The sequence below is a fragment of the Heteronotia binoei genome, chromosome 8 (assembly GCF_032191835.1).
Source record: "Heteronotia binoei isolate CCM8104 ecotype False Entrance Well chromosome 8, APGP_CSIRO_Hbin_v1, whole genome shotgun sequence".
Lineage (NCBI taxonomy): Eukaryota > Metazoa > Chordata > Lepidosauria > Squamata > Gekkonidae > Heteronotia > Heteronotia binoei.
In genome coordinates, this window is record NC_083230.1 from 30,033,577 (window position 1) to 30,059,955 (window position 26,379).

At 45.5% G+C, this 26,379-nt stretch overlaps 1 protein-coding gene across 5 annotated transcripts in view; it reads right to left on the reverse strand.

Moving 5' to 3' along the window:
* The window catches only part of ST7 (suppression of tumorigenicity 7), a 160,141-nt gene that overhangs the window by 68,197 nt on the left and 65,565 nt on the right, over positions 1-26,379 (reverse strand). For all 5 annotated transcript variants that reach the window (XM_060244850.1, XM_060244851.1, XM_060244849.1 and 2 more), the window contains exons 2-3: positions 15,516-15,598; positions 1,283-1,439 (exon numbers count right to left, since the gene is read on the reverse strand). In XM_060244850.1, coding sequence (XP_060100833.1) covers positions 1,283-1,439; positions 15,516-15,598 — 240 coding nt within the window. The remainder of the gene's footprint in view (positions 1-1,282; positions 1,440-15,515; positions 15,599-26,379) is intronic.

Below are 26,379 nucleotides of genomic sequence, written 5' to 3' on the forward strand. Positions count from 1 at the left end.
AAAATAACCCTTCTAATGGTTCAGATTTGGCCAAGGGGTTTTCCATTGATGACTCCCACAATAGAAGGTCTGCCAGTTTTAGCCGTAAGTAGTCCCTAACAATTTGAGTTAGAAATTTTCAAGATATGTAGTAAATTTTATCACTCAGGGCCATGAGACCATGAGTGTAGTGTGGTCAGATAGAGCTGTGATGTTCTTTTGAAGATCCATCTAGGAAGCAAAAGGAGATAAAGTAGTCCAACCACTACTTCCCTATAAGAGATGATGAAGGGAATCTAGAAGCAATAGAAGGAGAAAGAGACACTATGGTTATCACCCAACTTTGGTGCAACCATATGAGTTTCTCAAATGCTAGAGGAAAGATAACAGATTCTGAATTGGAATCTGACCCTTCACTTACTAACTAGTTGTATGTCAGGGCAAGAGCGCTCTTTTGTATTGCCATTGTAATAATTTTGTCTTTTTTAAAAAAGATCAATATATAATTATTATAAAACAAAAGTAGGTATTTTAACAGTACTTGGAAATGGAAAGGATGCTATTTAGGGACATTCTTGTATGCAACAACATTATGCAGCTTATGTTCAGGAGGCATTGAAAGGAAAGAGAAGCCTACCAGAATAGGCACCAGGACTTGGAAGGACAGAGTGATCCACAAGAGTGGTCTTCAGTCTTTCCAGACCTATGCCAGACTTTAAGCCCTAGGCAGCAAAGCGGGTTCCACTAAGCTGCAAGTAAGTGACATCACAGTCATGTGACAGGAAAAGGGTAAGACAGAATTGTAGTGGGAGAGAGGGCAGCAGACCAAGAAGGCTGCAGATAGGAAACACAAACCAAGTAGCAGGATATAGTAGAGAGGAACTCTTTCCTGGACTTTGGTCATAAGGTATTTTCAACATAATTAGCATTCTATCTCTTTCTTTATACCTACTTTGAGGGATGTATTCATCCTACAGACATTAGGAAGATGTTATTTTGTAGATGTATATTCTGCATATAACCAGGGCTTTTTTTTTGAGCAGGAACGCAGTTCTGGCTGGCTCGGTGTCAGGAGGTGTAGCTTAATATGCAAATGAATTCCTGCTAGGCTTTTCTGACATAAAAGTCTTGTGCCAAACAATGGTGACGTCAGGGGTGCAGCCTGATATGCAAATGAATTCCTGCTGGGCTTTATCTACAAAAAAACCTCTGCATATAACACCACCACCACCAACTGATATTTCTTGCATTTTAAAAAATGCTGCAATTAACAACTTGTACAAGACAAATAACATCTTCCTACCTGAAACACTCTGCCGATTTGAATCTGAATCCCCATTGCTTGTATTTGAGTTGTTGGGAGAGCTGTCCACCCCACCCAGCAGAGGGCGCAAATGACTCACAGAGACCTGCTCAATGAAGGATGTCCCATACTTGCGGAAGTACCACCATTCAAATATCTGAAATAGATGCAGAACAAAATGAAGCATGTCCAATTTTGCTTTCCCTTCTTCCGGAGTAATTTTTACTCATTGCTCATATTTTAACATCTTTCCATTCTACATTTAAGCATATTTTCAGATGTATTATTTTCACTATTTGTGCAATTGTCTCAGTACATATGATACCTGTGGAGAGTCTTACAAAAAACAGACAAGTTCCAAGGATCTTAAAGTCTAAAATGGATAATGACAAAAACAACTGGGGTGAAGCTGAAGGACAAGTATAGAGATGGGTAGATGAATATGGGCAATTCTGTAACACATATGGAAGGCTGCATGTGTGGAATGAAGATTAAAGGGATGACTCAACAGATTTTGAGCAGAGATTTGAAGAGAGAAAGAGAAATGGTATCGTTTCCCAGTTCAGGTAGCAGAGGCAGGAAGAATAAAGGGAATCATGACAAGCAACAAGAGATCTTCATGCAGCTGTGGGCGGCAGAGTTGAAGAAATGCAACTGATATGCAAAGATATATTGAAGGCCAAAAGAAGGACCAGCTCATGGAGAGCTGCAAAGATAACCAAGAAACAGTGCTGGAAACAAAAAGGAATAGGGTTGCCAGGTCATGCCTGGCTGCCAGCAGGGGAAGGAGACTCCCTATGGCACCACTAGAGTGACAGCTACCATCTGAATCTTGACCTCTGGGGCCTTTGAGTCCAAACTCTCTGCTTTTGCGCTGTTTCTTACAGAGAAGTTGTATGCCAGGATTCACCTGACTGCATTTTGCCTGGATTTTCAGCTGTGGATTGAATGAACACATCCCCCCCCCCCCCTTCTTCAAGTACCTTACAATGTTTTGGGGGAGCAGAGGGTGGTGTGCATCGCAGCTTGGAGTACAACACATGCAACCCCTGTCCCCAACACGACGATGTCTTCTGTGTGACATCATCACATTTGAGCTGCCCCACCCCCTCCTGGTCTACCCCCAGAGTCCCTACTTGGGACTTGGAGGGACCTGGAAACCCTAAATGTAACAAAACATTGGAACTTATATGAGGGTTTTTTCTCTTCAGTGGGGCAAAGTCATCCAAACACTTCCTCTCACTCTAGGCAAAGCCAGGGCTTTTTTTGTAGCAGGAACCCTTTGCATATTAGGCCACACACCCCTGATGTAGCCAATCCTCCTGGAGCTTACAGTAGGCTCTGTACAAAGAGCCCTGTAAACTCATGGAGGATTGGCTACATCAGGCATGTGTGGTCTAATATGCAAAGGAATTTCTGCTACAAAAAAAGCCCTGGGCAAATCTATGCAAATTTGTGTAGACTGTGTGGGCTCAGAGTGAGGCTGGCCTCCAGCCTGAGTATAGCCCAGCTCTATAACAGATTTTATGTCCAACTGGATTTTATTTGCAGTGGGGTGTGGGTGACTTTGCCCCACTGAAGAGAAGCGCCAGTATTTTGTTCTCCTTCAGTGGGGGAAGTTATCCAAACTGGTTATATGCCCAAGCTACAACCTGGGTGAGATCCTCATTTTTATTTTTTATTTTGTTGCACACACTTCTGCCAGATGAAGTTTCCCCAGCTTTTAACTGGTCCAACCTATTGAACTGGTATAAAAGGTGGACCAGGTTGCAGCTCTATGGAGGTCTTCCACCACAGCCCCAGTAGAAAAGGTTGCTGATGTTCCCATCACAGGCCCCCTGCTGGTTTGAATGATCCAATAACGTGCTTGCGTGGGAACCCTGAGTTGTATATAGTTGGCCCTGGGGGCCCAGTTAGCCAGTCCTTGAGTTCAGCCCTTGATATGCTGTACTTAATAAAGGAACTATGATCACTACTACCTCCTCTTCATTGCATTGACCCCACTATATTATAGAGGACGACGAGGATGGGATCTGGATGAGCAAAGCCCAGGACCAACCAGCATCATCCAGCACACCGAGCTCCAGCACAGCTGTACAACTGACACCAACACCCGGCCCTACCATGGCTGCCACTCCCGGACCACACGGATGCACCCCAGAATTCAACCCAGACCACCCTGAAGACTGGGACACCTGGAGATGCAGCTGAACTGCTTCATCCGGTATTACAAGATCACCGATGAAGACCAGCAGAATTCGCTCCTGCTTAGCATCTGTGGTATGGCAACCTTGCGGTTGGCTGAGGGCCTCATCTTTCCCACCATGCTCGAGGAGGCCACTTACAAGGTGATAGTGGAGAAGCTAACCAACCACTTCTCGCCCAGGCCAACATGCACGACCAGACGCATTGAATTCCACAAGCGGAACCAGAGGTCCAGGGAGACCACCGCCATTTTCCTCACGAAGCTCTGCTGCCTGGCCCTAAATTGTGCATTCTTGAACCTCAAGGAAGCCCTGCTCAACCGCTTCATAACCGGCCTTTGGGATGAAAAGATGCAGCGGAAGCTAGCAATCCACAAGGACCTTACGCAAGTGAAGGAGTTCGGCGAAGCTGCAGCTTACGAGAAATCCCATAAGGAGCGACCCACAACTGGGGTATATCAGGCCTCTGCCTCTGCCTCTGAGGACTCCAAAGGCAATTATGCCTTCAAGCTTCACCACGCGGCCCCAAAGTGGCCGCCATCATGCACCACCAAAACAGTGCCTGCCTGAGAGTGTCCCAGCTGCAGAGAGCTCTACAAGTGCAGCTCCTGCAAATTCCAGGGCGCTGCCTGCCATCAGTGAGGAAAAACAGTCCATCTGTGAGAAAAAATGGGCCATTCCAAGTTGACCCACCAGGCATCGGTGGAGACGAGGCCGAGGATTACAGCCCCAATGACCTGCCAGCTGTTCAACTTCCCCGTTGACCGAGCAGCCAAAGCAGAGGCCCTGGTGACATGATAGAGGTTTACAAGATAATGCATGGGATGGAGAAAGTAGAGAAAGAAGTACTTTTCTTCCTTTCTCACAATACAAGAACTCGTGGGCATTTGATGAAATTGCTGAGCAGACAGGTTAAAACGGATAAAAGGAAGTACTTCTTCACCCAAAGGGTGATTAACATGTGGAATTCACTGCCACAGGAGGTGGTGGCGGCCACAAGTATAGCCACCTTCAAGAAGGGTTTAGATAAAAATATGGAGCACAGGTCCATCAGTGGCTATTAGCCACAGTGTGTGTGTATATATAAAATTTTTTGCCACTGTGTGACACAGAGTGTTGGACTGGATGGGCCGTTGGCCTGATCCAACATGGCTTCTCTTATGTTCTTATGTTCGGTGCTAGCCCTTCTGACCGGAGGCCTCTGGGGACTCTGAACCACTGGCCAAAACTCTAGCATCGCCAGCCCCTCTGCTCGCTGCACCATAAGCAGCAACTGTTCCTCCTCCCCCTCTGGCACTCAGGTGGTCTACGCAGGAGCACCGCAAGCCTGCCTACCTGGGAGACTATGTCTGCTGAGGCTTGCGAACTAGGGGGGGAGGGATGTTGTGTGTGAGGACCAAAGTGAAGGCTCATATGGGTGTTCCTGCCAGGCTCACTGGAGCCATAAGGACTGAGCTTGGGGGGCTCGGGAACAATGGGCAGCAGGATCCAAATCCCTGCTGCCCTGCTCCAATCACAGGCCCCCAGCTGGTTTGAATGATCCAATAACATGCTTGCACGGGAAGTCTGAGTTGTATATAATTGGCCCTGTGAGTCCAGTTAGCTAGTCTTTGAGCTCAGCCCTTGATATGCTGTACTTACTAAAGGAGCTATGATCGCTACCACCTCGCCTCTTCATTGTATTGAACCCACTATATTATAGCACCCAAAGTGGGGGATCCCTCGCACCCAGTGGGAGCTTGACAGCCCTGATCCTCTTGCTCCCTCTAGGCCCAGAGGCTTCCAAGTCTATGGGGCAGGCCACCCGCTGCAATCTCCTCATGGCTGTGTGAGCCAGTAGAGCTCTGTCAGGATAATCCATCACTGTCAGGGGACAGCTGCAGAGTGGCTCAAAGCCTCAGGTCTGCCAGCACTGAGAGCATCCCATGCTACTGCAGATGCATCCATCGTTGGCCAGTCTCTGATGCCCAAAGCCTCAGCTGTTTCTCCACTCATTCTAAGCCTGTCTCTCTTTCATACCAACAAAGGTAAGAGACTCCAAGCAATGGGTTTAGGCTCAGGGCCAGTAGATCTCTGACAGGTTGTTCCTGTGCAGTTGGGGACCGGCTCTAGAATGATCTGAAGTTTCAGGTCTGTCATCACTGATGGCAGCTTGCATCGCTGTAGCTGAACCTGGTATTGGCCAGTCTCCAGTGCCTGGAGCCTCAGGAGGGAGATGCTTGTCTTCATGGTCCCGTTTTTCTTAAGCCCAGCCATGGAACCTTTCTTGAAAGCTTTTCCATCTTCCATACCAGAAAGTATGGTTAAAAACTATGCTTTACCTCTGATTTATGAATGCAGGTACGTGTGCTAACAAAATTAATTTTCACTGCCAGGTAGCGGCATGAGGAAGTTGCTCTAGTTAACTCATGTGCCTGTGTTCATATGTCACAGGTAATAGGAATTAGTTTTTAACCATGATCTGCACAAAAAGAGAGGTAGAGGAGTCTGACAACAAAATGAGCTCATGAATATTTTTCTTTAATGGCAATTAAATGTGATGTCTGAATCCTATGACAACAAAATTTATGAGTACAAAAACATAAAAATAAGATTCAAAGTGAGGCTTAAGAGAACATAAGAACATATCTATTTATTTATTTATTTATTTATTTAATTTATTTAATTCAATTTGTATCCCGCCGAGCAGTGGCGTAGGGAGGGGGGGCGGGGAGGGCAGATCGCCCCAGGTCTGGGGGTCTGGGGGGCCCCTTGGGGGCCCCTCAGAAGCCGGCTGCACTCGCCGCCTTGAGACTCATGAAGGGGAGGCGGGAAAGAGGAGAAGGCGGCAGCGGTCGACGCCAAGGAGCCCCTCCAGTCCGAGCCTCCGCTCCGCCGCCAGCGCTCGGCTCCCTGCAGCCGGCCGGGCAGAGCGCGCTGCAGCTCCAGCAGCTCTCGAGCCTTCTGCCGCTCTTGCGGGCGCCTTTGCTTCTTCCTCCGCCACCGCTTCCGCCTGACCATTTGTGGCAATCCCTCAAGCCCTTCTTTCTCCCTCGAACCGGTTTCCAGGCGCCCCGCAGTCTGCCTTTCACCAGAAGGGAGGAGCCTTGAAACTGACGCCTAAGTTGCCTGCGTAAGGGACCGTCACCCAACATCACTTCTCGCTTCCAAGCGCAGGAGGTGGCGGCGGTCGCCCGAAACTCTCCCCCCCTCCTTCCTCTCAGCAACTTTTCCAGGACAGAAGAGGGGGAAGGGGAGGGAGAGGATGGTTGTGAAGGAGGCCGCCGTCGACGGGCTTTGCCTTCGCAGAAGAAAGGGAAACCTGAGGAGGAGAATAGCCCCATATGGTGTGAGCGGTTAATGAATAGAAGGGAGCCAACGATTGCTTGTCAATTTCACTTTTTTTTTTTTTTGCAGTTGCTGCTAATAATAATACTTTTCAAAAAGAAGGCGGGACAAGTCTTAAGAGTTTGTGAGTTCACGTTTAGAGTTTGCGGTGAATAATTTTCGTTTGGGGGGGAACCCCCCCCAAAAAAACTTTATTTGAAGTGATTGTAACCTGATGCAGAAAAACCCTTTGAGGCTTCTTCTTGACACTTGTTTTATTGCTCTCTTCCCATCTGCACTCCCCCACTCCACCCCGGTGACGCATTAAGTTGCAGTTCACTATTAATTTTTTTTTTAAAGCAAACATTAAGTCACAGCTTCTTCCCAGAAATTAAAATTTAAATGAGTGCTTTCCCCTCCTCATTTTACAGCCTGCATTTCTGGAGAGACTGAAGTCAGATTCAGAAACAGAAGAGAGCAAATAGTACAAGGAGCTGAATACTAAACGAGAAGCAACTTCTAAAGCCAGGGGCCCAGACACACTTGCTAGGCTGGGTGTAAGTCCCATTGTGTGGTGGATTTACTTTCTTCTAGTATGACTTCAGGAGATCCAACAGCAACACAGTCGAAACTGTTCAAAATAGACACATGAGAAGAGTTTTGCTCCAGAGGTAACAACTTGGGTAGGTGCTTGCAGTGTTGTGACTGCTGGTTTAGCACTTTGTCTTCAAATGGGGTGGGGCAGGAAAATTCTCCTCTAAAGATGGAGGAGGCAGTGTAATTGGTAACAGCCTTTTAGGATAGCAAGCAGCTCTATCAAATACTTGATGCGTAATTCACTCACTGAGAAGTCCATGTATACAGTCTCTGAGATAATAGAGATGTTCTTTGCATTTTTTCCTGAAAACACTGATTTCCTAGGATTGTGGAACTGGATTGTGGGTCAATATGGCAAATATCTCTTGTATACTTTTTTTTAAACAGTTTTTTTCCCCTTTTGTTTTTTTGCTGTCAAGTTGCAGTCAATTTATGGCAACCCCATCAGGTTTTCAAGGAGACAGAAACTCTGCATAGAAACCTGGACTTCCTTGTTAATCTGCTATCCAAGTACGAATCAAGACCAACCCTGCTTAGCTGCCCAGATCTGAGGAGACTGCACTGTCCAGGTCAAGAGTAGCAGTAGTTATGATAGCCATAAAATGGGGTGAAAGTATTTCAAAAATTGAGATAATATAGCTTTGCTTGTATCTGTTATGGAGCAGATAGAGATCAAGTGTCTGCAACTTCCCAAAGATCATTTGTTCTGCTGTAATGAGTGGGGCATCTTGTAAATTATTTGGGTATTACAAACACTTGGGAAATAAAGTCAGGGCTCGGGGGAAGCGAGCTAGACTGCTGTTCTTTTGAGGGGTTATAGAGTGTTTCGAGCCCGTCCCTGTGGCATCGGTCCCATCGTTGTGGGGCCCAGGGGGCCGGCGCAGCGGCACGCTGAAGCAGCCTGTCGGTCACTTCCGGGTTCCTGTCCTGCATCTCAACCTGTGTTATTAGTGACAGGCTGCTTCGGTGGGCCACTGCGCCGCCCCCCTGGGTCCCCCAATTATGGGATCGATGCCACAGGGACGGGCTCGAAACACTCTATAACCCCTCAAAAGAACAGCAGTCTAGCTCGCTTCCCCCGAGCCCTGCCGCCATAAGCCTCAAGGGGGCTCATTTTGTGGCATCTCCCGGCGGGAGGGTGGCACCCGCACGGGACACATATCAAATGAAAGAGGGGGCGCAGGGCTATCAGAAACAGCCGGCGGAGGGAGTCGGGAGACCACCCCACTGGGGGATCCACACCCCGAAAGTGATGAAGGTGGCGCAGATAGAGCCAACAGAGCAAACAGGACAAAATAAATAGGCTGCATTATGCAGCACAGTTGAGAAAGTGCCTTACCCCATATACTGATGAAGTATATACAGGATCTGAGAACAAAATTGTTTCCGGCGGTGATATTTGGGGGATTTTTGGGGACGTCACAGGAAGTGCTGTGAAGTCACTTCCTGTTTCCGGCAGTGGCATTTGGGGGAAATGATGTCATTTGGGGGAAGTGATGTCACTTCCTGCTTCCGGCAGGTGGCGCGGGGGGGGGGGAATGATGTCACAGGAAGTGATGTCACTTCCTGTTTCCGGCGGTGGCATGATGTCAGCGGAAGTGACGTCGCCGGAAGTGACGTCACTTCCTGTTTCCATTGGCGTGCACACACGTAGGGGGGCCCATATAAATCTTGGGCCCCGGGCCCCCAAGGCCCTAGCTACGCCCCTGCCACCGAGGCAGGCTCAGGGCAGCTCACATGGTCATGCATATGCATGAATATAAACATACAATAAAACAGTAAAACAGTAAAAACAATTAAAACATAGAAACTGACATTTCATTTCAGGTGCTCTGATCTTAAGTGTGTTGTCTTGCTATTCCAGCTAGGTGTTCTTGGTAAAGCAGATCTTAATGGTCCAGATGTTCTATATGGAGCAGATTGCAAGAGGTGGTCCAGCTATTTTTCGGAGACTGTAGTAGCCAATGATGTAACTTGCAAATGCCTGGTGGAAGAGTGATGTCTTACAAGCCCTGCGGAACTGTACGAGCTCTCGCAGGGCCCTGACCTCCTCCAGGAGCTCATTCCACCAGTGTGGGGCTGCTACAGAAAAGGCCCTAGCTCTTGTCATGAACTGGCCTCTTTAGGGCCAGGGAGTGATAGTAGATTTTTTGACCCAGATCGAAGTGCTCTCCAGGGACATGTGGGGAAAGGCGGTTCCTAAGGTATTCAGGTCCCTAGCCATATTGGGCTTTGAAGGTAAGAACCAGCACCCTGAAACAAATCCGGTATGCAGTGGGCAACCAGTGCAGCACTTTCAGCACAGGTTCCCGTACAACAACTTGGCTGCAGCATTCTGCACTAGTTGGAGTTTCTGGGTTTGAGACAAGGGTAGCTCCATGTAGAGGGTCAATCTCGAGGTGACCATGGTGTGGATCACTGTCGCTAAGTCATTGCGTTCAAGGTAGGGGACCAACGGCCTTACTAGCCAAAGATGATAAAGGCTGATCTGGCAGTGGCTGCCACCTGGGCCTCCATAGTTAAAGAGGAATCCAGGAGCACTCCTAAGCTTTTAACCTTGGGCACTGGTGTAAGTAGCACCCCATCAAAGGTTGATAATAGGACCTCAGATCCTGGACCACCACGACTTAGGTACAGGACCTCCATCTTCATTGGATTTAATTTCAGTCATCTCTGCCAGAGCCACCCTGGCACAGCTTGTAGTGCCATGGGCAGATCTTCTGGAGAGGAGATGGACTGGCCACCCATCAGCAGATAGAGCTGGGTGTCATCTACATACTGATGATATCCCAGCCCAAACCTCCAAGCAATCTAGGCAAGAGGGCACATGTAGATTTTGAACAACATTGGGGAGAGAACTGCCCCTTGTGGCACATCACATACAGGTGGGTGCTGTCAGGATAGTCCCTCCCCTGCTGCCACCCTTTGTCCCCAACCTTGTAGACAAATCTTCTGGCTGTCCCTGGGCTAAAGCAGGCAAGGCTCAACTCCACCAGAGCAAGAGCCTTCTGGGTTGCGGCCCCAATACTTTGGAACACCCTTCCAGAAGCCATCAGGGCCCTGCGGGATTTATCGCAGTTCTGCAGGACCTGCAAGACTGAACTGTTTTGGATGGCATATAACATCTAACGGAAGAGGGCTGCCACCACATCTGGATCCATAACGCTTTGATTACTAACCGCCCAGGATCTGTGCGCATGAGAAAGAAAATATTATATGATCTGCCTGAAGTAGCACCATTGTTATTTATCTGATTGTTTATTGTTTTAATATTGTTTTGTTTACTGTCTATTTTATGCTGTTAGCCGCCTTGAGTCTGTATGGAATAGCCGGTATATAAATATAATGTAAATAAATAAAAAATAGGAAAGAGGAGAGCCACTGTAAGGCCAACCCCTGTATCCCAGCGTCAGCAAGGTGGCGGGTCAGCAACTGATGATTGACCATATCAAACGTGGTCAATAGATCTAGAAGCATCAGTACTGCCAAGCCATCTCTATCCTCTGGAGGTCATCTGTGAGGGCGACCAGAACCGTCTCCATCCCATGACCTGGATGAAAACTGGATTGAAAAGGGTTAAGCACGGAAGCATCATCCAGAAAGCTCTGTAACTGCACTGCAACCGCCCTCTCAATAATCTTGCCCAAGAAGGACAAGTTTGTCACTGGCCGATAATTTTCCAATACTGCTGGGTCCAAAGATGGTTTCTTAAGGAGGGGACAGACCACTGCCTCTTTAAGAGACTGAGGGACAGTCCCTTCTGATAGGGACCTGTTGACAATTTCCCTCAGGGGAACCCGTAGTTCTCTGCGGCCAGCTTTTATAAGCCAGGATGGACATGGGTCCAAACTACAAGTGGTTGAGCGTACAGTGGAGAGCATTCTGTCAACTTCCTCCAGGCTGAGTGGAGTGAAATAATCCAAAACCTGACTAGAAGACGTGGACGAAGCCTCGAGCTCCTTTACTGTCTCAAGTGTGGCCGAGATGTCGTGGTGGAGTGACAGGACCTTATCTGCAAAAAAACTTGTAAAAGCCTCGCTATCAATATCCAATTCCCTAGCATTTAGTCTACCCTGTGGTAGGGTAGTTAATGACCGGATTGTTCTAAAAAATTGAGCTGGGCGTGAGTTCGCAGATGGAATTGTGGCTGCAAGATAAGCTCTCTTAGCAGCCTTGACTGCCATCTCATAGGTTCTCATAAATGACCTATAGGATGTTCTTGTCACTTCGTCACGGGCACGCTGCCACTGCCTCTCCAGCTGTTTCAGCCCCTGTTTCATCAGCTGTAGCTCTGGGATATACCACAGGGCCAGCTTTAAACGGGGCAATGTGGGAGCAATCTCATCAATGGCTGTGGAGAGCCTGTTATCCCAGTTCCCCACGAGCTCACCTAGAGAATCAGCAGGGGGCCAAGGATCTCACAGAGCCATCTGAAGCAACATGGGTCCATTTGGCTTTGGGGGCGAGCTAAAATGTGCTCGCCACCCAAACAGGGTTGGAGTGGAGCAGTCATGCGGGCCTTCACAGCACAGTGGTCCGGCCATGGCATCGCATCAGCAGTAATATGGTCCACTGTCACTCCCGCCACAAAGATCAAATCCAGCATGTGTCCAGCCTGGTGAGTGGGAGTGGTTACACATTGAGAGAGTCCTAGTGCCACCACGGATGACACCAGGTCCGTTGACTGAGTGGAGCATGCGTCATTGGCATGAATGTTGAAGTCACCCAAGACTAAAAGCCTTGGGTGCTCCAATGTCCAGCCTGCTACAGCCTCCACAAGGGACAATAAGGCACTGACCGGTGCGTTGGGTGGCCGGTACACCAACCAGATAGCCAAACTCTCTCCCACATCACATACCATGCTGATTCATTCAATGCCGGTGATCTTTGGAGGTGGAAGCGCCCAGAAGGAGTAAGCCTCCCGAATGAATATTGCCACCCCTCCCCCTGCCCGCTAGTCCGTGATTGGTGAAGGACCAAGAAACCAGGTGGAGCTAGCTGGGCGAGAGCAACTGTCTTCCCTTCTCGCACCCAGGTCTCAGTCATGCAAGCCAGGTCCATATTCTGCTCTAGCAGAAAGTCCCAAAGGACAACATAAGAGAAGCCATGATGGATCAGGCCAATGGCCCATCCAGTCCAATACTCTGTGTCACACAGTGGCCAAAAAAATCCCAGGTGCCATCAGGAGGTCCATCAGTGAGGCCAGGACACTAGAAGCCCTCCCATTGTGATTAATACTAGAGCCAGGTTATCATAGCATCTAGTATTTTCAGCAATGAATTTACTGTAGAATCTCTCAGCAGTTCTCAGTAGATGCACAAATGTTCGGATCAGATCAGTTCTTCCATTGGTGCAAAAGGAATTTAGGGAAAAGTCCCCTTCAACCACCAAAGAGACTGTGTCTGGGATCATAGGACCAGCACGGAAAAACAGTCACATGGAACAGGAGTGGGGGTAGTAATAAGGAGCTGGCTAGATCTAACCTTAAACTTATTTATAATTTCACATCAGAATGTTCAGCTGAAGGACACAAAAATAAATGTGCATGAAGTTCTTGTCACTCTTTGTTTATATGTAAGCTTAACTTTACACCATTCAGTAGTGGTAAATGAGTTCATTTCTTAACCAGCAGGTTTCTATACAGCTGCAATATTCAATTAAACTGAGCTTCTTGGAGAAATAATGGAATTATGAGAAAATGGAGAGGTTTGTTTAGGATTAGAGGTTAGTTTCTTTGTTGTGGTGACAAGTATTGTTGCCCTTATACTGTAACATTTTTAATAAAATTATGAGAAACTGGGCAGAGGTTAGGAATATATTTTGTGATAGTGATAATTAGAAAATTTGGTCATTAAAACATGAAGGCTAAAAGATGAGTCTAGTATTTACATTTCTGGGTTGGCTCCAAGCCAAAGAAAATTTGTCAAGGCCTGACCTGATGATCTATTCAAGGATTAAAGACTTCTAAAATAATTTCTAAGACTTTATTTTAAAGGTTAAACTAAGAAAGTTATCTATATGGGAAAAGGAGACTATAACAGACATTTTTCTAAGGTTCCCAATCACCAGTTAGGGGCAGGGGATTCCCTGGTTTGGAGGCCCTCCCTCCACTTCAGGGTTATCAGGAAGGGGGGGAATGTCCACTGGGTGCTCCATTATACCCTATGGAGACTGGCCCCCATAGGGTACAATGAAGAATCAATCCATTTGTATCTGAGGTTCGGAGGAGGGGGTGTTTTGAGGTAGAGGCACCAAACTTTCAGCATAGTATCTGGTGCCTCTCCTCAACCCCCACCCCCCCAGGAGGTCCAATTCTATGAGCCCCAAAAGGAGGTTACTTCCAATGGAGGGAAGGCATTTAAAAAGAGCGTGGTCATTTTAAATGTGATGGCCAGAGCTCCCTTTGGAGTTTAACTGCACTTGTCACAAACTTGCTCCTGGCGCCACACCCACAGTCTCCAGATAATTCCTGAGTCAGACCTGGCAACCTTAATGAATACAGAAAAAATGCTAATCCCCTACTCAAACATTTTGTAGCAGAAGTATTATGGAAAGAACTTCCTAGTAATCAGCTTTACTGTTCAGTAATTAATTGTTTTTCCAACTTGTAAAACTGTAACAAAGGCATAATTTTGCAGTTTGCCCACCTGGTGGAGTCCAGTCAATACTAGATAAGTAAAATACGATTATGCCAAATATTATAGTCTTCGGAAATGACAGGGAAAAATACATACGTGGAAAATAAATATGCCACTATTTTTGGTTTAGCTTGCTCTAATTTATGCTGCTTATGTGTTCTCCCTGTGACCAGTTAGGTGACCTTTTTTTTCATTTAGGGAGAAATTGTAATAAAACTTTAAGCATTCTCTAGACAAAATTAAGCAAATCTACACGTCACAGACCTCCAGGTGATAATTAAGCATATACTTAACACTTTCTCTGAGAAATCAATGGAATTTTAAAGAACTCTGCTGTCTGGGCCATTCAAAAATGTAAGTTTTGTTGTTAATCTAAAGTATAGAAAATAAAAACACTTTTCACAGGAGAGCTGATACCTTGGTGACTACACTGTGTGGTGCATTTCCTCACAGCAAATTACAAGGAATGCACTTGGCTAAAAATCAAACAATGCTATATAATAGATTTCTTCTCATCATTAAAATATCATTTGATTATCAAAACGCTGAAAATAAACTAGACAACAGTAAAGAATAATCATTATGCTGCTCTAAAGGCAAATAAATTTATAACATTAATGCTAAATTGTGGGAAATTACATTATGCTAATCAGATCTTTCCAGAATCCCCCTTTTTGATAATGTATAGAGTGCATTCATTTGGGACAGAATGTTTAACAAAGCTCTAAGCAACTGAAAAGTAGCCGTGGCAAGATTATGTTCTTCACTGATTAAATCAACAACTTTAAGTGGAAGATGAGAAAAACACGCTCTGTCAAGAAATAGTATGAATATGGAGGACTCTGATCATGGTTAATTGTTATGGCCTTTGAATGTTAATTTTAAAGCAAAGTTGTTGAATCAGTGGAAAAAACACAGTTCATTCATAGAAACAGAATTTAAAATTATGTACTGACTTTCAGTTTTGCTACATAAAACAGCTCAGCCATTTGAATTGATTCATACAAGAAAATGATATATTTATTTTTGGATTTATGATGCAAATTGCTGATGCCAATCCCCCCCCCCCCCCATATACATACTAACTATGCCAAGAATTCTGAAGGGGGTAGGGTTGCCAGCCTCCACGTGGGGCCTGGAGCTCTCCCACTTTTACAACTGATGCCCAGCTGGCAGAGATCAGCTCCCCTGGAGCAAAAGGCTGCTTTGAAGGGTGGATTCTATGGCTGAGGCCTGTCCCCTCCCCAAACCCTGCCCTCTCCAAGATCCACCTCCAAAGTCTCCAGGTATTTTCCAGCACAGACCCGGCAACCTTTTAAGGAGGCTACTTTTCCAATATAAATCCTTTTAAATACACATAGTCACTGAGGAAGGGGTGAGGATTAAGATTATCAAAAAAAGATCATACTTTTGTAATGCTGAATGTTATTTTGCAAGCTATAATATGAACAAAATTTATGAAAATTAAATATTGTATCTTGTACTCACCAAAATAAGCCCTGAGATTAACGAGGAAGTGCCTGTTAGGGCCACGTAGAATTTGGGGGTTAATGTGTTCAAAAACATACTCACTGAAACAGACAAGGAGGAAAAAAGAAGTCACACATACTATTTTATGCTCTTTCATTATCTGCAAGTCCTGTTAAAGATAAGCTTGTTTTTATTTTAAAATTATCTTCCTTCTCCTTGGCAGTACAGAAAGGAAAACAGCAGCTTTGTTCAGCGGTAAGCAGCACCTCCCTGTTCTGAATCACCGGGGGGGGGGGGGGGAATAATAAGGAAATCCTCTTACAAAATCTGCACAATCGGTCAAGCCTATCATGGACAAATGGATGGTAATTCGGGAATGGCAACCATGAAGCCATATACTGAATCCAGCCTCTGGAAGGCCAGCAGCTGTGCTAACGGAAGCCAGTCCAAACCAATGACTTTGCTAAGAAGAACTTCACAGGTTTCACAATTTCTTTAATTAGACTAGTGCCACCTAAATAGTTTTTTACATGTGTGTTTTAATGTTTTATATATACAGTATATTTACTGGTAATAAGGCCCATTGTGGGGAGAAATACAATGGGTGCTACAAATCTGCTATGAGTGAGTTTCATGGTCTGGGAGGGCGGGGCTGGGGAGGAAAGGCAAAGATAGAGGGAGGCAAGGTATGTCGAGAAGGCAGCTGTTGGGAAGGGAAATGGAGAAAGTGGGGAAATGCGGGGTAGGTTGTCAGAGAGGGAGTTATCTTGAGAAAGAAGGGATGGGGGGCAAAAGAGATGGGGGTAAACGGCTTTCCATCTCCTCCCCCCCTCCCTGACGCCTCTATCTAGGAAAATTACAGCCTTTCTCTGCACTGGGGGCAAAAACGTACATCATTCTCCTCTTCCTCATTTTGATCTGCACAACAACCCTGTGAGGCAGGGTAGGATGAAAGTCTGTGACAGGTCTGAAATCACCCAGTTAGTGTCCACAGAAAGAAGTGGGTCTGCTCTGAATTGCCAAATGCCATGTCACACTGGCTGTCATAGGGGGGTAACCTCAGCATGGCATAATGACTCAGAGTGTACCATTTTTTCTAGAAGAACTGATATCTGCCCATCTGGAGAGTAGCTGTAGTTCTGAGTGATCTCCAGGCTTCACCTGGAGATTGGCAACAATAATCCCCAGGAGGAATTGGCTGGTTTGGGGGGTGGACTCTATGGCATTGTACCTGTCTGAGTTCCCAATACTGCTTAAATCCTACTCTCTCCAGGCTCCACCCCTCGAATCTCCAGGAATTTCCCAACCTGGAGTTGGCAACCCTCTCTCCTTCCCAGCCAACCATCATTCTACCTTTCTCTGTCCCTCTGACTAAAGCTTTCCATCTCCTCCCCCACTCCCAGTCTTTCTCTACAGTATGGACCGTAACAGCTTACATAATTTTCCTCTCCACCTTTTAAGCTGCACAACCCTGTGAGGTAGGTTAGGCTGAAAATCTGTGACTGGTCCAAAATCACCCAGTCAACTTCCACAGTAGGAACCTGGGTCTGGCAGTCCCTGCCCTGAAGCTCTGACTGTCGTGTCACAGTGGCTGCCAACGTTATTGTGCGCTGAAGCCATATGTAATACTTCCACTTAAATGTACTTTAAATATGATAATTTTAAGAGATGAACTGGGCTCTATTTCTTACATTTACCAAATAACTGCAGAACCATCACTTTAAACGATACATGAATGAATTATTTAAAACATTTTAAAAGTATTTAAAACATTTTAAATCATACCAGAAACTTATTATTTCCCTGAGGATCTAATGGAACCCCATTTATGAATCTTTACTGTATCATTGAATCATGACTATATCACTGTGTCTTATACCTTTAAGAAAAAGACTTATAAGACACAGCTGCATGGAGTTACCTAGAATAGTTTTCAAGCTTTTTGAAGAGAGCATTTTGCCAATAAAATTCAGAAGGCTTTTGCATCAAGTTAGAGAAGAGGTTCAGGACTGGCTTGCTCATAAATGAAACACGTAAGTGGTATTGAGAGCATTTTGCCATCAAAATTCAGAAGGCTTTTGCATCCAGTTAGAAAAGAGATTCAGGAATTGCTGGCTTCTAATATAAATGTAATGCAGAGAGTATTTTGCCAGCCAAATCCAGAAGGCTTTTGCCATCTGCTTAGGGAAGAGGTTTAGGACTGGCTTGCTCCTAGTATAAATATAAACACTTAAATGGGATTGAGAGGTAAGTTCTTGATAATAATCAAGAATATATATATTTTTTAAATTATTCATTTAAAAATTTAAAAATTATCCACTTCCATCCAGCTTTGTGGCTGGCTCCCAATAGAAACACTGAATTGCAATAAGAAGCTGATAACTTTGGAGAAAATAAAAATACTCCTGAGGAAGACTTTTGATGAAATGAGCCTACATCCAGGTGCTCACTGGATGGACTTTTCTTTGCAATCTTGTAAAGCTGAACTTCTTTATAATGTGTTTAAAAGAATTTATATGACTTTTAAAAATGTTTTACTAAATGTTGTTAGCCAGTATATCACAGTGTTTGGGGTTTTTTTTTTCTGTTTTGTTTTTGTTTTTTCTGAACTGAAGCAAGCAGCCAAGTGCAGTTAAGTCATGCCAGTCAAATGGCATCGGTCACCCAGAGGGTGCTGCCAGGCCTAAAGCAGGAAACCTCCAAGAGGAGGCTGAAGATATCCTGGTGTCACATCTGAACTCCAGACAATAGATCTCTTTCTCTTGGAGAAAATAACCACTTTGGAGGGTGGACTCTATGGTAGGGGTGGCCATGGTAGCTCTCCAGATGTTTTTTGCCTACAACTCTCATCAGCCCCAGCCAGCATGGCCAATGGCTGGGGCTGATGGGAGTTGTAGGCAAAAAAACATCTGGAGAGCTACCGTTGGCCACCCCTGCTCTATGGCATTATATTTAGCTGGGGCCTTTCCCCTCCCCAAAGTCTGGCTTCTGTAGATTCCACCACAAAATCTCCAGGAATTTCCCACCAACCTGGAAACTGGCAGTCCTAATCAGGACTGACCCCAATGAGTTCTCCCTCAATTTCCAAAATAGACATGGAAAGGACCTTCTCCCCCAGTCTTTTACTGACAGAACCAAGCTTGGCTGTAGGGTTGCCAGGCCCAACAAAGAAAATACCTAGGGACTTTGGGGTGGAGCCAGGAGACTTTCCCATTCTTCCCCAAAAATAAAAATACAAGAACACTGTTCCCCTGAATGCAATCTTCATTTCCTTGTCCCTCAGCAGTTGACTGGACTTCCACTAAATGAAAGTGAACACACACTCTTACACACAAATCAGCCAAATAAACATAGTTTGCAAGCACACACTTTTGTGATCTCACTGGGGCAATTTACTCACTGGAGCAATTTACTCACCGGAACTGCTGAATGTAACCATTTGCTGTCTTTGAAACCAACTTCTTAAGAATAATAGGAAAATGAAAGCTGAACAGCTCCAAACAAACAGAGGGGCTCTGCTCACTTCTCTTCCTTTAACACACTCACCAGGATGATTTAGGAGCCCTCAGCCAAGTGAGGGAAGGCTTTCTGTGACTGTTACCCTCCTCCTCTCACCCTCAACCAATGGAATGCAACAGACTTTGATTGATAGTTTGACTGCCAAAGGCTGATGCACCACAGTCCCAACCAACCAGGATGCTCCATTTTGCCACCATGAAAGGGCTTTTATATATATAGGTCTATACTTAACGTATTTTAGAACCTACTATGTGATCCACCCTCAGCCTGCGGGGCTCAGGACAGCTTACAACAAAGGAACATATAGTAAACAGTTTAAAGTTTAAAATTTACAGTAAAATACAAAATAAATACATTGTTAACACAATCCACTATACTGTTCAGCATGAAAGAGGTCCTCACATTACAGAGAAAATAGCCTGTTGTTACTGTGTGCTGGTCTAGATTGGACCACTATCACATGTAGTTGCTGCATACCCAGAACTTTTAAGTGTTAAATGTTAAAATACTCTGTCAACAATTTTACATTGCATGGTTAGTAAAAAGAAAGAAAATCCATGTTGAATTGGATCCTGGGAACAAGTTCAATGAATAGATTATTTCTCTTTCTGCCTTCTCCCCTGCATCTCCCAGACCAAGCAGACAGACAGACAGACACACACACACAAAGCTGCACTTCAAGGTTGAGGGACACTCAGAAACAGCGTAAGATGCAGCACAGAAGGGATGCAGATTGATGGGAAATTGGAAGAGTTCCTCACTTTGTAGAAGTTCATCTGTGAACAGAACCAAGAACCCATGCATGATGATGAGGGATGATTTCTACCTATCTCCCCTTCTTCTGCAGCCCTTTAAGCTGCTCCTAAGCATCCCCCAAGATTTCAGGACATTGAATGGGGAAGTGGAGGAGATCTGTTCCTGTTTGGTGGCAGAACCTCACCCAACCTCACCAGCTGTAGCAATACAATCAGGGAAGGTGAGCAGGGTAGGGATTTGCAGGTAGACTGCAGAGATGGCTTCTGAAGAAAGAAGCAATCTAGCAGGCCTTTGGTGGGAGCAGGCTGTAAGAAGCAGGTGGAGCTGGATAGGCTCAGGCAGGTGGTAAAGAATGGCATCTGGCATAATGCTAGATAGATGGGTTGGGAGGAACCTGCCCAGGCCAGAGAGGGCTTCCCTCCAATCTCTAGTACTTCCTGGTCACATGGGTGGAGTGGGAATGGCCAGGAAGGCATGAAGCAGGACAAGGATGCTGTAGTTGATCCTGTCCAGGGCTCTGAGGAGCAGAGGTCAGTGAATAGGAGGAAGATCCTGGTGTTGCAATCTCCCTCCCCTCTTCTCATTGAGGCCTGGCCAGGGCCAGCACTGGGGGTTCTGCCACTCCAGGCCAAGCCCAGCCCCTCCGCCTGACTTCCAGTGGGGTGGGGGCAGCACAGCAGTAGGTGTGCTTAGAGTCTGGCTTCAAGTGCTCCTGCTGCCGCTCTGCCTTCTGACCCCACCCAGCCTTCCTGGGTCCCGGGAAGGCTGAGCGGGGTTGATGCAGCAGCAGGTGTGCTTGGAGCCAGGCTCCAAGTGTGCTTGCTGCCAAGGAGCCTTGCCAACCCTGCTCAGCCTTCTCAGGTCCCAGGAAGGCTGAGTTGGCACGGCAGCAGGCATGCTTGGAGCCTGGCTCTGAGTGTGCCTATTGCCACACCAACCCTGCTCAGCCTTCCTGGAACCTGGGAAGGCTGGGCAGGGTCGGGGGAAGCCACCTTCACGTCCCCCAGATCTGTGCTACAGACTTGGGGAATGCGAAAACGGCCAGGGGGTGTCCGAGGAGTCCATTGTGCAGGTGCTTCCCAGCTGTTTTCATGTTCTCAAATGTGGCACAGGTGCTGCCCTCTTTCACATTCTCCATGTCTGTAGCACAGACCCAGGGAATGCGAAAGTGGCTGGGTGGCGCGTGCACGCCACAGAGCCTGCAGGCTCTGAGGAACACACAAACTGTGTGTGGGGAGAGGGGGCACCCAGCAGTGCCCCTGTAGGCTAGGTGGCACCCTAGATGGCCACCTACTTGACCTGCTCCCATGTGCCAGCCTCTAGTGGTAAGAGCAGTCACAATAGAGAGCAAGTGGTGGGCCAGGTGCAGAAGGAGCCCCACAGTTCCATTTGTTTGTTCTGTTCAGTGTTCACAGAATCCATTCCATTGATGGTGATCTCTCTGTTTCCAGGTCACAAAGAAAAATGTATTTTCTAGAATGGAGATTTAGATGGGATTCTGTTGGGGGTGGAATCTGATATACCGTATTTTTTGGACCATAAGACTCACTTTCCCCCCCAAAAAAAGTGGGGGGGAAGTGTGTGCGTCTTATGGAGCGAAGGGACGATAGGACGTACCTTCCTCCGGGGGGGGGGGGATCCGCTGCCTCCGCCTCTGATCCCGGCGCTTCCCCTGCGCCTGCTTGCCTGGCTCCAGCTCTGCTTCCAGCAAGCGCTGGGATCGCTCCGCGCTGCCCCCACCGCAAACCCAGCGCTTCGCGAGCACCGGCTGCAGAGGGGGCAGTGTGCTTCCTCCGTGCCTGTCTGCCTGGCTCCAGCTCTGATGCTTAAAGCAAGCGCTGGGATCGGAGGGCGGAGGAAGCAATCCTGGCGCTTGCTGTAAGCGTCAGAGCTGGAGCCAGGCAGACAGGCACGGAGGAAGCACGCTGCCCCCTCCGCAGCCATCGCTCACGAAGCGCTGGGTTTGCGGTGGGGTCAGCGTGGAGCAATCCCAGCGCTTGCTGGAAGCAGAGCTGGAGCCAGGCAGGCACGGGGGAAGCGCCGGGATTGGAGGCGGAGGCAGCGGATCGCCTCCCAGGAGGAAGGTGTGTCCTATGGTCCGGAGCGCCTTATGGACTGAAAAATACGGGTAAATTGTTTTTAGATGAACATTCCTGGTACCCCAACGTGAGGAATTCCTTATATTGTTCTGGGCCTTACAACCAGAGCCCATTCTCTCATTTCATGGAAGGCATGTGTCCAGCTTCCTTTGCAGGATACAAAAAAAGTACCACTCATCAAGCACAAATTGTAAATGCAACAGCAGAACAATCCAGGCCCCATAGGAATCCAAGCCCTTGCAAAATGGGCCCATGCCAAGCAGCTGCTGTTATGCTGCATCTCTGAACTGCTAGGGCAATTGTCTTCCAAGACATATTTGGCTCAGCAGATGAGGCAGAACTACATACGGCAAGTACAGCTTGCCATAAAATATTGAGCAGGGCTATAAAAATGAGCTGGATGGTTTCAGCATATGCAGCAGATCCAATGAACCTTTGGTAGGGGTCCGTTACTACCTCAAGACCCAATGGCCGAACTGCATTGTAATTCTGACATCTCTTTAAGGTTTAAAATGTACTTAGTTTAAAATTCCAGCATTAAACTATACGTTCGGTACTGGATTTGGCTTTGTAAAACACTAGCTTTTAAAAAAATGGCTTTAAAAAACCCCACTTGTAACACTGTAAAACTGCATTTCTGGACACCATGATTCTACAAAGGCCAAAAAACAAAACAAAACCTAAAACCAGAAAGGGCCTTTTCAGTGCTCTCAAAGCTTTGCTACATGACATATATGTACATGCAGCTAATCTCAGTCCCTACACACCATCTGTTTCTAAACAGTTAACCCCTTTTCTTCTCCATCAGCCAGTTTCTGCTATATATTTCTAGAGTAGTATTCCCTCTAGGCTGAGTTAGCGTGAACTAGCTCAGTTTTTTAGCCTGTGGCTCACACATTTTTGTCTTAGCTCAGGGAAAATGGCCCCATGCTGTAGCTCACAACTCTAATGCCAGTAAGCTCACTAAGTAGAATTTTTGCTCACAAGACTCCACTACTTAGAAGAAGCCTTGTTCTAGAGCCTGAGAAATATACACAGTTTGAAGAAAAGAATGAAGCAAATAAATATTTCTATCTGATCTACACATCATCATCATCGTACTTGATCAAAGAACAGGCTGTTTAGGGCTTCCCTTAAGAGCATCCTGTTTACAGAGCTCTATTGCAAAGTTCATGAGGCTAAGCTTTATTAAGAGGGAAGCCACCAACCATAACTCACGATCAGGCATCATTTAATATGATTAATGGCTAAGCACCTGGTCAGCTTGCTCCCCCTATTTCAGTAGAAGATTTCCCTCTTCTCTGTTAGTAAAATCAGATGTTGATGGGTTAGCTGTGTTGATCTGTTGGAGCAACAGGACTCTTGTGGTGTTTTAAAAATAGATTTTAGTGGCATGAATTTTATGGACTACAGCTTAAGCCACAATTAAACCTGTCAGTCTTCGAAAGCGCCTCAAGACTCCTTGTTTGTTTTTGTGAAATCAGACTAACAGCAGCTCCAAGTAGAGGGGTCATTATGACCGATCATCAGTACAAAAAAAGCCAGTGACAGCATCAAAGACTACCTTTTCTTTAGAGCAATCCCAGTTTGAGTTCAGTGGCACCTTCAAGACCAGCAAAGTTTTATTTAAGATATGAGCTTTGGTGCGCATGCACACTTCTTCAGATACATTGAAATGGAAGTTGTCCGTTCATACAAATAGGTAGAGGATGAGCTATATGTATGGGCCCTTGAGCTATTTGTGTGGATTAGTAACTTCCATTTCAATGTATCTGAAGGAGTGTGCATGAACACCAAAGCACGCCTTATGCATGCACACTTTGAATAAAACTTTGTTGATTTTAAAGGTACCATTGGGCTCAGACTTTGTTCTACTGCTTCAGACCGACATGGCTACCCACTGAATCTACCTTTTCTGTGTGCGCCAATAGCTGAGGCTGAGAGTTTGTATTGGCAGCTCCCATGGAGATTATTTCAGTACAACCTTCTCCCACCTTTAAAATGTACCAGTACTATAACATGAGGGCGAAATATCACTTTTTTTTTTTTTAGGGATAAAACAATGTTATTGGTAACATGTGGTAATAAATCTATATCTATATCTTACAACTTTAAAAAAATTATCTACCCCATATATTACTTTCCACCCACCCCTCCCCCCGTTACTTGACCCCCGCCAGTGTTATTTACTTAAAAAAACAAATATTAAAGGTACCCTTAACTATTAAAACAAAAATTTATATTCTTCTTTTTAAAACTTAATCATTATCAAAAATTGTCCAGTGTCCTTTTATTTTCCACTCTTTTTCTACATATCTTCTAAACTTTTTCCACTCCGTCTTAAAAACGTCTAAATCATAGTCTCTTAATATTCTTGTTAATTTGTCCATTTTACTCCATGTCATAACTTTTATAATCCAATCCCATTTCTCTGGTATTTTTTCTTGCTTCCACAACTGCGCATACAATGTCCTAGCAGCTGAAAGCAAGTACCAGATTAAAGTTCTATCTTCTTTTGGACATTTTTCCATTTGTAATCACACTCTCCTAACCAAGACACACTCTCCTAAGCAAGTTTGTTTCAAGGGAGAAACAAGTCAGCAAAACAGTTCAAAGCTAACTCTTTGAATCCTGTGAAAATACACTGGTTTAGTGGCTCTTCAAACCTGTTTGGCTTCTTTTCCCAGACAAAATGAACCCACAAGGCCTTGGGCATGAATAAACCAACGTTCATTCTTTCTCTTGCATTGTTCATTGGATTGGAGAGCACACTCAGGCCTTTCAACATATTGAAATCTGTTTCTGCATACTGGTATTAGCCACATCTGTATCAGTTGGCAGCTCATCTTACAAGAGTTCAAGACTAATGAGAGATTTTCCTTCTGAGGCCAGTGGGGATTTTTTCTTTCTGTCAGGGATGGTTGGAAAGGTGTCACATGGCCCATCGAACTAAGAAAACAAGCAGATACGTTTGCAAATAAATTTTTAGACATCCATAGAAAATGCTTCCAAACTAATAAAAAAAGTTTGGGAAGAAAGCTACAGGTTAAATGACATGTTTGACACTGTACTCAAAATGGTAACATACAGGGCTTCTTTTGAACAGGAACACACAGGAGCGCAGTTCTGGCTGGCTTGGTGTCAGGAGGTGTAGCCTAATATGCAAATGAGTTCCTGTTGGGCTTTTTCTTCAAAAAAAGTCCTGTGCAAAACAATGCTGATTTCAGGGGTATGGCCTAATATACAAATAAGTTCCTGCTGGGCTTTTTCTACAAAAAAAGCCCTGGTTACTTACATTATGAAACTAGAGGCAGTTAGAAGAATTAAACATTGATGCCAGCTTAATGCCAACTAAAAGTTACTCCAGACAGTACTACTAAAAGTTACTCCCGTCTTGCAACCTATTTATCAAAGAATAGGTTGGGCAATTTCTAATTTGGGCAATTTCCAAGGAAAGTGGCTTCCACAAAGAGTGAAGTAGCCTCTTTTAAAAACCCTCTTTATCCCTTCCTTGTGCATTGAGCACCTTAATGGTGAGATGAGGCCTTTGGACTGATTTGGGAAATTGCATAGGATACAGAGAGCAAGCAAAGTTGCAAGAGTGCAGGACTCAAGAAGTTTCAAACAGATGTGTCCTCAGAAGAGAACAGATGTTTTGGGGTGGTTTACAGATGTTACTCAGAATTTCTGGGATGTCCAAGCACTTTATAGCTCATCTGATTGTATCAGTTATTTCCATTTCTGCTAAGCCAAATAATTAATTGTTGTTTTATATATCACACAAAAAACAGAAGTTATAGTCCCCTAGGATCCTACAGATGAAGATTAAAAGTTATTCATAGATACATCCTAAAAGACTGACTAAATGTTATATTTTTCAATATCTTTTCTCATACAGAACTGTTTTCCAGAAGTCAATATGTGCAGATGCTTTCACAAGTGCAAGGAGTGAGTTTTGTTGCTAATTTCCTATTGCTTCTGTCCCAACATCCAAGCAGTGTTATTTTAGGATCTTGGCTGATTTTATTCCCCTGTATAAAATGATATGCAAGGATACTGCACTGCTCCAAACAAGTCCCCCTCTGAAGCACTGACAACACTGCTAAGAAAGCAGAACCTGCATGTGCTATTTTAGTCTTGCTGTGGCTGGGCGCTTGCTGTGGATTATTAGCTAAACCCCAGAGAGTCATTACCTCTTCCCTCAAGCAGGTTGATAGCAGGGTTTTTCACCTGGGAGCTTCCTTAGGTTAATTTAATAGCCTTGTCTGGGGTAACCCTTTAGAGATTGCTTTGCAAATCCCAGCCAGAAGGCTAACAGAGATTAACTTCTCAATGATCTTGCTGTCTGTGATTTTAAGTACTCTGTTCTGCTGCATGTTCAGAACCGCTAATGACTATTTTACAGGGAGAAAGTGACTTTATGTAGGGTGGGGGGGAGGATACAGAAACAAAATGCTACATTCTTTCTCTCTAAAGATTTTTGTCTCATTATGCAAATTTTGCAAGCC